The following is a 12,262-nucleotide window of genomic DNA, read 5'->3' on the forward strand; positions in this document are numbered from 1 at the left end:
ATATATATATATGCATTTTTGTATTTTTTGACATTTACATATAAAGTAAAAACAAATGGATGTCAAATGCTTGAACTGGAAATCTCTACCTTAAATTACTACTACTGCACTACATTATCAACTTCATTTTCACTCTTTGACAAAGTGTTACCTGCCATCCCAGAATCTATCATATTTTCTTTTTTATTCCATTTAAAAAATTTTTGCAGGCCTAGTGGTTGATCTCAGGGATGTTGTATCACTGAGTTACATCCTCAGCCCTATCTATCTATTGATCTGTCTGTTTGTCTGTCTGTCTGTCTATCTATCTCTTCATTTATTTATGATGGGGTCTTGCTAAATTGCCCAGGATGACTTCAAACGTGTGATCCATCCACTTTGGTTTCCAACCTAGTTGGGAAATAGCTTTGCAGGACCAACACAAACTTATCCTTTCTTTCTTATTAATAGAATATAGTTTGCTTGTTTTTTGAGAAGTTAATGTATCCACTTAAAAATACTCATACTGGATTCTCACATGTGTAATGGTAGCCATATGAGTCAGTTAAGAAATTCATGGGGGAAATTATTTTCCTAATACAAACTTGACAGACTTAGCTGACATGTACTTTTTTATCTGTACTTTTAATTTCATCAATGCCCTTCTTTGTATCCTATGAATACTATCCAGGTTCAAATATTGGAAGTATATTTCTTATTCTTCTCGTACATTCAATCATTTAAAAATGTTGCATCAATTTCACATAGGAAGGGGATCAAGAGATGCGGAGAAGGGAGTGAAAAAAGAATTGAGATGCACTATGCACATGTATGAACTTCTCACAAAGAATGTGATCTCTCTGTTCTGTAAACATGCATTAATAAAAGCTAAATAGTGGGGAAAAAAACTTAGCAGATTTTTCCACTGTCATTTGTGATGCAATGTAGTTGAAGGTCTCTGCAAGAACAGAATTGCCATCTTCATGGTACTGGATGCCTCATCCTTTGTGAAATAAGAGTAATATCCTTCCACATCAAAGGAAATGATGAATAGAAAACCCTTTTCCATCTATCTAAACTAAAATATGCCACATCTCCACCCCTTTCATCCTATGTTGATCCTTTCTTTTCTTTTCTAAATAACATTATCCAACATTCCATGGTTGTTTTGCTTTTGTTTATTTCATCTTATATGATTATTTTCTATTATTTTCCACTGAATATAAGTAAAGGTAGGAAAATTGTTAAGTAGCATCTACTAGTGAATCTTCAGGTCCTAGAAGAATCTATCTCATTTACTACCTGACAGATTTCATACCTGTCAAAGAAGTGAAGAAAGGAAATATTTAAAATGCCTACTGAATAAGTGCCTGTCTTCTATTTTCTTCATCACTAGTTTAACACTGCTATCTGCCTTTATAAACTCTGGTTACATCATTTCTAATCTAGAGTAATTGATCGCCCTACCTTCATTTCCTCTGCATACTCTCATCTACCAGCAAAATACTGGGTTTGATAATATTTATAGAGGATATACTATGAGAGGACCATTCTATTTTCCTACTCACATAACAATTGATATTCATCATTTTCAAAATCTATATTCCTCAATGTGTCATTCAAGTTGCCTCCTAACAATTTATCTTCCTCGAACATTTTTCTTTTTATTTCCTTAAATGAACCTCAGTCCATCAACCCTTCCTTAAAGGGTCCCACTGTTAAGGAAGGAATCAGTAAGGGACACACAGAGAGGCAGCAAAATGGAAGTAAAATAAAAAAGATTTATTTATCAACAAAGATTGATCCCATATAAAGCCGTGCCTGGGTTGATCTAGTACTGGGCTACACCTCCTTCTTTTATAGGGTTTTACAGCCTTGATCTCATTCAGATGGTTACATTGCATTTTCACAGTTCACATTGCTGATATTCAAAACATGGTGGCAAAACACCAGATGTAGCACTTCTTTATTAGGGGAGGTTACCTTTACTTGATGTTTTGTTTTGTTTTCGTACCAGCCCTTTCACTTGCAAGGCAGAAAGTGGAAACACTGAGCTAAATCCCTGGCCCAGGGGAAGGTTACCTTTAAAATTCATCTAGTTATTGGGCCGGGGATTTAGTTCAGTGGTTCTGTCACCTGCTTTACAAGTGCAAGGTCCCGAGTTTGATCCCCAGTACAAAAAAAAAAAAAAAAATTAATCTATATCTATTGTACCCCAAGGGAATGGGGCGTGTCTGGTCAACAGAGTTAACAATGGTTGTTTTTATTTACAAAACTTTTGAGCTGGACTAGATGCCTCTGGTGCCTGTTGATTCTGAACTAAACAAAGCAAATGGCAGAAGTTATTTTGCATTGTGACATTTCATGGGGCTTTTTTCTATTAAAGTTTTCTCTATCACCATCTTTAATTATACTGTAACATACAACTGGAATAACCAAATGAAATTCTTCCTTGAGGTCCAGGTTTAAGAAACTAGACTTAAATACTGCCTTATCTTTAAAATTGTAACCACTTATAGAATTATTATGAAAACATAAAGGTTTTAAAATTAATATTACAAAATCATTAATATACTCATAATTTTAAAAGAATCATATGCAGTATTATGAACAGCTTATAACTAAACCACTTTATGCATAATTAGTGCTCAGGGTTCATGTTCATATACCCTTTCAGTTGTATCACTACTCATAGTAATTTTCTATTCTTCAAGATTTTATATAGTCTTGTTCCAAAGAATGACATTTTGGTTGATATGCATATACATGGTGGTACCTTAGATTTTATCACCTAGTTATGGCTTCCTAACTTTGGTTTAGTACACTGTATAATGTTTTGATAAGCATGAAATGATCTTGCAATACATGTCTGAAAACATATTTATAGATTACATAAAAACACTGCCCTATTATATCCTTGTTTTCTTACTATACCTTGTAGCTAATTTTCTACTAATACTTGCAGAATTAATCTTTGAATTCTTATTTGTTCTAACATTCATATGCTATAAAGAATGTTTGTCTTATTTTCACTAGTCCAGTATTCTCTAACCTTTTAAAAAAAAGTATTCTGTGATGCCTCAATTATTTATCCCAATGCTTTGTAAATCAACATATGATGAATTTATCACTACAATGCCACCACACTGTGGGAAAAAAAGACTGAATATTTGATCTTTTTCCAACAACAGTATAAGTTGCTCCTTATGACATTCCAAAAATATCAAATATTTTTCAGTGGAATTATTTATATAAAAATCTAAGTAAATTAAAGATTTGCTTTCAATTTTTTTAATTGTAATGATTTTAAGGTCTACATTTTAATGTAACAGGTACAGAAGCCTTTAAAAATTTTAGATATAAATTATCATAATATATCCAGTGATCCATGATACTTTTTACAAATGAGTCAAAGCTATGAAATAATTATGTAATATAGGTTTATAATTAAGAAGGTAAAATTTTACTTTTCTAAATTAACTTAAAATGAAATAATGAAGCCAATTAACTTTCTCAAAGCAGGGCAGAAGTTAAAGAAAAGTTGGCCATTACATGTTTTGAATCTTTCAAGAAGATGCCAGTTTTGAATCTTTTCTTCATCAGAAATCGCATGATGATCCAGAGCTTTGAGAGTTGAAATACTGTCCACAAGAACATGTGTGTTTCCTTTTCTAAGGTTTACTGGACAACCAAACGTGGTGAGACCAATGAGGGCTGGACAGGCAGATAATGCACATAAACTTTTCAACTTTGCAAACCCATTGTCATGAAGATAGAGGAGTTTTAGATTCTTTAATCCACTCCAAAATTTGGTATCTGGTAGACTTTTTATCTGATTTCCATGGAGATCAAGTTTGATTAATTTTATACGTTTGAAATGGATGTATATCTGTAATAAAGTTATTTGAGAAAATGCATACTCTAAGAGAGATGCAAGATTGCAAAATTTCCATAGATTATAAATGAAGTTCATTGAACTTTATAAAAACAAAATCTTTTTCATCTTCTATTATATTTTCATTATAGTGAATCCACTCTTCGTGATTGGTTAGTTCTTCTATGATTGTTCCATGAAACATTGTGTCAACTGGGCTGCAAGTTCTTACGAGCTGGGAAAGAGCCTTCAATACATTTCTTGATAGATTTTTTTTTCCAATTTTAGGCATTATGTTCCACTATGATAGAAGATGCTTCAGCTGCCATCTCCTGCCCCACCCCTAAGGAATGGTCCCATCCCCCTAAACTGCCATCTGCTAATTTGATTTAGGGGAATATTTATCATAACTATGTAAATATTTTTCACAAATAGAGGAGATGTAGTAAAACCTAATTATATGTCCTTTCCTATACAATTTTTTTCTGGGGTAACAAGTGACTCAATTTGCATTTACTAAGTGTTTTACATAATTACCACTGATTCAACCCCAACTCCTTCCTTATTACATAAATCTTTGAGACACTTTAGACTTCCTTTCTCTGTATCTCTGTCTCTGTCTCTGTGTCTGTCTTGTCTCTGGGGATCAAATCAAATCCAGGGCCTTTTGCATGCCACGCATGTGCTCTGCCACTGAACTATACCCCAGCACAATTTCATGTTTTCAGAGGGGCCAGGGATTTAGCTCAGTGGTGCTACCCCCTACTTTGCCAGTGCAAGAAACCAAGTTCGATCTCTGGTGCCAAAAAAAAAGAAAAATTCACCAAAGATTTTCCAGAGCCTTTTTGCTTCCTCCAATCTAAATGAGCTGTCCTTTCTACTTAGTGCCACATAATATATTGTTCTGTTCAGCAAAGCATCACCTATATGGTAGTGATCATATTATAAAATCTATTTATAAAATCATAATGTATATGTATTATAACCTACATAATAATCTACATCTATTACAATCTACTATGAGATTATAATAGAGCTGGGAAATTCCTGTCACCTAGTGAGGTCATAGCCATCAAACATAATTGGTAGTGTGGCCAGGTTTAAAATGTATGTGTGTGTGTTTAATGAATTTAAAACCATTCCGATCCCAGATCTTTATATTTGATCTCTTTTGCTTCCTGAAAATCTGTAGAATCTTCACTTTGCTCCTAGTTCTGAAAGATCCCAATGACATATTGGTGTTGGTTCCACTTTTATCTATTGAGCTGTGTCTGTTTCTATTTATTGACTTGGGTTGTACTGTCTTTTCACTCAGGTCCTTCAATTATGTGAAATTTCCTCCAATTATTTTATTAATGAATCCTTCCTTCATTTCATGTGTTGTCTTTCTAAAACTCCTAATCTTTCTATTGTTTTCTATGTCTTTATGTCTTTTGTTAAAAAGACATATTGAAGATATACTCCTAAGTGAAATAAATAAGTCACACGTGTAAATACCGAATAGTTTCCCTGGTGTGAATAATCTGCAACAATGCATAAGATTATAATAAGATTACTGACATTTAGAAATGGGAAGAAAGGAGGTAAAGGTGTAGGGAAGGTGGGATGGGTAGGGGAAGAGTAAAAAGGGAAAAGAAAAAATGTGAGAGAATGAAAAGATGAAAATAAAGTGTTTGTAGATGGGGAGGGGAGGAGGGGGTGAAGGGAGGGCAGAGGTAAGGGGAAAAAATGAGAATCAAGATTTGTCATGTAGAGGTACAAGATCCCAACAATAAATGTAACTGTATTGTATCCCTAAAATGTACCAATAAACTCAATTAAAGCTGAAAAAATAAAAAAGATCCTTCAGCTTTTTCTTCCAGATTCTCTATTGAGATATGCATTTTTGATGTTTTAATCTCTGAAGGACTTTTCAGTTGTTTCCTGACTTTAAAAAAAATAGCTTTCAATGCTTTTCAGATGCAAATGACTTGAGGATATCATTGTTAGTTGTTTTGCTTTTGTTGGTTTCACACTCTGTCTTTGTATTAGAGACTTTGCTCAGACATCTTGAGGACAACTTGAGGGTGGCTGTTCCTGTTCCCAGAAGGGGCAAGCTAAAGGCCCCAGCTTAGCATCCCTTTCACTCAGTCCCCTCAGTTGTGGGATGGAACCCCCACCATCTACTCTGAGTCAACTCCTGTGTTTTGGGTCCAGAAACCCTACTTTATCATCTTGAGGCACAAAACCTATATTGTTCAGCTGAGATGGAGAGTAGAAACCATCTGAGGCCATAAGTGCAGAAAGGGATTTAGAAGCCCAACTTCTTACACATTTTCTAAATTTTCTTTCTTTAAGACAGGGTCTCGCTATCTCATTATGTGATTCAGGATGACCTTGAATTTACCAGGTAGCCCAGGCTGGACTAGAACTCATGGTGATCTTCCTGCTTCATTTTCCCAAGTGTGCCACCACACCCAGAAGTTCTCCCCTCTTTACTCTTACTTTTCTCAGGCATTTAAGGTTTCCACTAACTAACATTGGCTAATTCTTCATTTACCAAATTGACAGTTTCCTAGCTCAGTTACTTCACGTCATCCGTGGGCTTTTTGCTGTTTCCTTCTTTCTTGCTCTCCCTGTGGCTTTATGCCTTTCTAAAATGGAAAGCGGTCGGACATTTGTTCTGCTACCACACTTCTGTTGTCATCTTCTCTTCCATCATTCTGATTAAATGCTGACCCAGGATCTGATGATGTGCCAAATCCTGCCCACGGCCATCCTACCAGCGCCCTGTGTACGGAGCCACCCTTCTTGCCATCAGTCAGCCAGCCCCCAAAATCACTATAATAATTCTTTTCTTTTGTCACATAATGCTTTTCTTTTAAGGAGATCTGGCTTTGTTTTTTTCAATCCTGAAAATTCAGTATGTATTTGTAGAAGTCATATTTTGTATCTTTTTGAGGAAATAATGAGATGTGTTCACTGGATTCAAGGAACTTTCATTACAGTGGAGAAAAACAGCTGAACAAATGACGATGATGATGATGATGATGACGATGACAATAGTGATCAATAAAGAATCATAGCTAACACTGAAAAGGTGCATAGTGGCAGCCACTATGCTCAATACTCTAATGTGTTCTTTCACTTCATCCTAACTACTTACTGAAAAATATACTATTATCATTATATTATGCACGAGGAAACAACTTGAAAGGCAACATACCTTTTCCAAGACAATATATATAATAGTAAATGCATGAACCAAAATGCTAGGAGTAACCAGAAGCCGTAGAAATTAATACTAACTAAAACATCAAAAAAATCAGGAGAAAATGTTTTTCCAGGGCTGTGGTGCAGCTCAGTGGTGAAGTGCTTGCTAGTGTGTGTGAGTCTCTGGGTTTTATCCCCAACACTGCAAACAGTATCTACATTTTCTAAGTTTGCCCTTTCTTCTGGATTCCCGTCACCACCACCATACACTGGGCTTTTCCCCCTCTTTCCACTGTACCCAAATGGCAACTCTTTGTAAGTCTTTTTGCATCTGACTCAATTTTTTCAACTTGCTACTAGCAGGTGATATTTTCTAATATATCACTCTCATCCTGTCCTTTGCACAGTTTTCTGGGCCTATTTCCAATGTCTCTAGTAACCTGACTTTAGATGCCATATCCACCTTGCCACCCCCAAATCCACAATATGGGTTACTTTGTTGTCTTTTGCACATATCTATATTCTTTATTACTCTGTTTTAATGAAAACTGTCCTGTCTAATTTTTGTGTTCTCTCATGGCCCTACTTTTTAATGAAGCCTTTTTTAGCAGCTCAATCACATTGGGAGTGGTGCTCTCCCAAAACCCCACAATGGTTAGTGCTGCACAGCTGTGCAAGAAATCAGATCCTCATCATGTGAAAGCCAGTGCAGTGTCAGTGCCAGCTTGACCCATAAGCAAATTAGTCAGGCTCAGCTCATTTTCATCTGTGGAAATATATGTTTCCAAAGCACCGGCAGTGTACCCAAAATATTTCCTTTTTAAAGCATTTATCTTTCAGAAAATCATTCTGGGAAAATTCAGAATTTCCTTGAAGCATTATATGTTATGATTGTTACTGTTAATTTATACATAATCATCATAATACATGGAGCCCATAATATCCTTCCATCTCTTTAGTTTCATGTTAGAAGATTCTTGGATAAATTGATGATGTATTGCTCTTCTTTGTATAATTTGTATAGAGTAGGTACAAGCTTAATACACTTTTTCAAATAAAATTTTTGCATAGTATTTTCCAAAGATGAACCACAATATAGTATTAAATATCACATTACACTAAATATTTGATGCCATCTATTATAGCATTTACCATTAACTTAGGCACCATGAGGATAGAAAATAATGCTGCCAGTATAACCATGATTTGGCAATGATTATAATATGGCTTCCAATTTGAAAGATGTTAAAAGTCAAGTGAATACATCAGTATTGCTGCATTATTTGACAAAATATGGGCGCTGTTAAATTATAATGTAATACATTGGTACTGCGAATTTAAAAATTTTTAGTAATAATATAGATATTTAAAAAACCATCACTGTACCACCTACATGCAAATCATCATGTCAGAAGATATCACATGTGTAAACAGTGATGTAACCATGGCTCCACTCTACCTTGGCACCACTCTAGTTGACAGCCTAATGGAAGGGACACACAATCTATATAAATAAATTACTATAATCCAAAACAGAAAGTGGTTAGAGTTCTCTAAAAGTTTAAAGGCTTAATAGAAAAATTTTAAGTAGAGTAATTACATTTAGTTTGGTTTGGGTTTTTTTTTAATTTTTATATTTATTTTAACCACTACAAGCCTTTATTGCAGGGTTGATCTGCCAGGCCATCTCCAATCAAAGGAGAGAAAGCAATATGGCTGAGACAGGGAGCACTTTTTATAGGACTGAGGTGGGGCTTATAGAAGGTGGGTGGGATTGAGTAATGTAGTGGCTAGGGATTGGGGGAGCTTGTGGCATCTCTAGGAGGGGCTTGTGTCATCACTAGTCACCAGGAGGTAGGGAGAAGCCATATTTTTAGGTGAGAAACAGGGCATTATGGGAAGGGGAAGGCTATTCTTTTTATGCAGTGACCATGTTAAGGGGAGGGAAATCTAATGTTCCAGGCTTTTGCTTTATGGTTATTGGGCAAAGGTCTCTTCTTTTGGAGCTGCCTCAAGCTGACAAAGGAGTGAAGACTAGGGCTAAACCTGGATCTGATGGGGGCAGCGATAGACAGGGTCTTCCTCTTTCTGTCACAGCAGGTGGTACCCTCCCATGACAAGTTCAGTGACTGTCTGGTTAGCAAATGCCCTCATGTGTTCCTGTAAGAAATTTTGAAAACAGCAGAACAGATATAGGCCCACCATGGCCAGGTCAGGATGCCCAATAAGGGAAGTAGCCGTAGCATAATCTGTTGGAGCCAGGATTAGCCTTGGGTCACTCCTCATGTATCCCATTGTTTCTTAAAGTTTTCAATGCATTGTTGTAATTCTTTAACTTTTGCCTTGACTATGCCTGATTGGTTAACAAAATAACAACACTATTCAGCTAGAGCCTGGCACCTTTCCCTTTGGGCTGCTGTTAGTTTGTTGAGGGCATGTCTTTTTTTGAAGCATGACAGCCACTAGGGAATTAATCTGGTCTTGGACTGTGTTTAGGGATTGGCTTATTTTGTCTATGTCTTCTGAGATCTCTATTGACAATGCCTAATAGAAATGTGTAGAGGTACAGATACCTGCTATACCCATTGCCATGCCAGTGAAGACCTCTGCTTCCATCAAGAAGGGGACCACGAGGGGGGCTGCACTCTTGTTGACCTTTGACCATGGGAGGATCCCTTCGAACATCTGGGATTCTGTATAGATGGTCAAGGGAGGGCTGAGGAATACCATGTAACAGAAAATTTCCGATCGGTTGGGGTATCAGAATGCCTCCTGGCTGCATATGACATCTAGACTGTTGAATAAGCAGATGGGGTGCTCTTCTGAGATAAAGAGGGAGCAAGCAAGGCAAGTGAGGTTGCCATTTTGCCCCATGCATGTCAGGTTAGTGGTTTGTAGGGAATGGGAGACCTGTAGTGATAGATCCCAGAACTATGGATAAATTTCCAGTATTTGAAACAGACAGGTTAAAATCTAGGGGGATGGGAATTGGAGTGAGTGAGTTGGGGTAAAAGGACATACACATCCAACAGTCTGAGATATTGACAGGGAGATAGTGGAGGGTGGTATTAAATAGGAGTTGTAGCCCTTTTTAATATTGAGTTATCGGGTTTACCATATGGAGATCTATTTGTTTTTAGGGAGGTGGAGTGGTGGGCCTCAAAAGTCTCTCTATTGCTAGTGCCTGTTCTTTGACTGCCTCTTTTGGTTATTCTTTCCTGCTGACTGTTTAAGCCAGTTAAAATGTCTGTTCTTTGACTGCCTCTTTTGGTTATTCTTTCCTGCTGACTGTTTAAGACCAAGTTAAAATGAGACCTGTGTTAATCAATATGAACATCTTGCTATCTATCAAGGTAAGCTAAGTCTCTTTAGGCATTATTATAGAACCATACATAGAGCCTCTCAGCTCTAGTGTCAGTGTCAGCCATTAAGGTGGGTCATGAGCCTTGCTTGACCACGTTGCTTTCAGTGAAAGCATGGGAGACTTTCTCCCTTGGTGACTCTCCTTTAGCACATGTTACATTTGTCCTCTGATGTCCAGCAATCTCCCTGCTCAGGAGATTGGGTGACTTGCCAAAGATGTAAGGTGTTGTAGAAAAGTTTCCTTCATACCTTGGATTTTTGATGACCTTGGAGGGCCAAGGCTAAAATATTGGTGGTCTTCTTAGCCCAGTTACCTTTTAGTGTTGGTCTCTGCCCTTTGTGGGTTGAACACCCAGAAGAGAAGGTCAGTGACATCAGTAGTACAGGAGGAACAGTGAGGTTGACTATCGTAACTTCATCTGGATAGCAATCACACTGGAATCTAAAATATAGCTAGAGGACTGTTATTTTATCAATCATGGTTGTTCTAGTTGTTGATTTCCTCTAGAGTATTAACAGAAAAAACTTGGAATCAGGTGCCACACAATAATAATAATAATAATATTTTTGTATGACAATCATGATGATGACATCTTTGCAACAAACTTAGATATGTATCTCAGTATAAAATAGCCATTATTAAATATATCTATAGCCCTCTAATAAAACATAAAAACAAAAGATCAGGAAACTCTTACTTAAGTTATTACCATTTGATAGGCTACCATCTAAGGAAATTGTATGGGTCTACAAATGTACTTGTAATCATGAGTAGGTGGAGCAGAAGAGAAGGGTGAATAACTGGATCGAAATGTTATTGCTATTAACAATATGTTGAAAGACCTGTGTAGTCAGAAAACATGAATACACCAGAAAAGTAGTAATAATAATTATTACAATTATATGAAACCTTGTGTCCTGTAATGTAGGTTGGAATCAAAAGGAACTTTTTAAAATAACACCTTATTTTTCCACAGAAAATATTATATTTTGAAGATGACCAATACAAACATATCACAATAACATATTTAGAACTCAAGCCTTTGATGATAACCAAAATAAACATTTCATAACAACGTATTTAGCAATGATTATTGGGGGTATATCTTAATTATCATAACAATTTTTTATTTAACCTGTAAAACCAGGTTGTAGCAATTAACAATTTATTTGTAACCTATATATATATATGTATATATACTTTTTGAGTTATTGAATGTAGACAGCAATACATAGTACAATCAAAATTAATCTTTGAGGTCATTTTGATCAACTAGCAACCTGGAAATAAAGGAAGGAATGTCTTTAATAAAATTTATCAAAAATACAATTGGACAAACACAAACAATTGGATAGACACAGACAAACATATAAGACAATTTATTAAGCTAGTGTGCACTCAAATATATTTGGCCAATTGAATTATAACATCTCTTTTAATTAAGACTAGTCAAAACTTTGGTAGGTTAATTAACAGAGATCTCTTTCAATTAAATCAGAAGTAAAGGTGCTTTATAACAGTAACATAATCTTGTGTTATAGTTATTGTCAGAAATCAGTAAGCAGAAAGAGGTCAAGTTAATCCTATATTACAATTTAAGAATTTGCAATGTAATATGAAATGTCTTAAATACATCAATTAAACATCTGGAAACCAAACATCAATCAAACATTATTTTAAATTGAAGACAAAAGGTAAATTTGTCAACTAGCCAGAATTTATAATTTCTGTTTTTAAGATTCTCCTGCCTGGGAGGATTACTGTGAATTCGAGACCAGCCTGGACTGCACAGTGAATTCCAGGGCAGTCTCAACTACATAGTGAGACCCTGTCTCAAAAAACCAAAAAAAAAA

At 35.8% G+C, this 12,262-nt stretch overlaps 2 protein-coding genes across 3 annotated transcripts in view; one reads left to right on the top strand and one right to left on the bottom strand.

The window, feature by feature from the left end:
- The window catches only part of CUNH4orf19 (chromosome unknown C4orf19 homolog), a 111,493-nt gene that overhangs the window by 57,969 nt on the left and 41,262 nt on the right, over positions 1 to 12,262 (top strand). The window lies entirely within an intron of this gene.
- LOC109117713 (leucine-rich repeat and IQ domain-containing protein 3-like) lies at positions 3,461 to 4,058 on the bottom strand. The gene is given in 2 exon segments (XM_019205984.1): positions 3,461 to 3,848; positions 3,850 to 4,058. Coding segments are annotated over 2 exon segments (597 nt in total).

The sequence above is a fragment of the Fukomys damarensis genome, unplaced genomic scaffold, assembly GCF_012274545.1.
Source record: "Fukomys damarensis isolate Sample0158 unplaced genomic scaffold, DMR_v1.0_HiC HiC_scaffold_35, whole genome shotgun sequence".
NCBI lineage: Eukaryota > Metazoa > Chordata > Mammalia > Rodentia > Bathyergidae > Fukomys > Fukomys damarensis.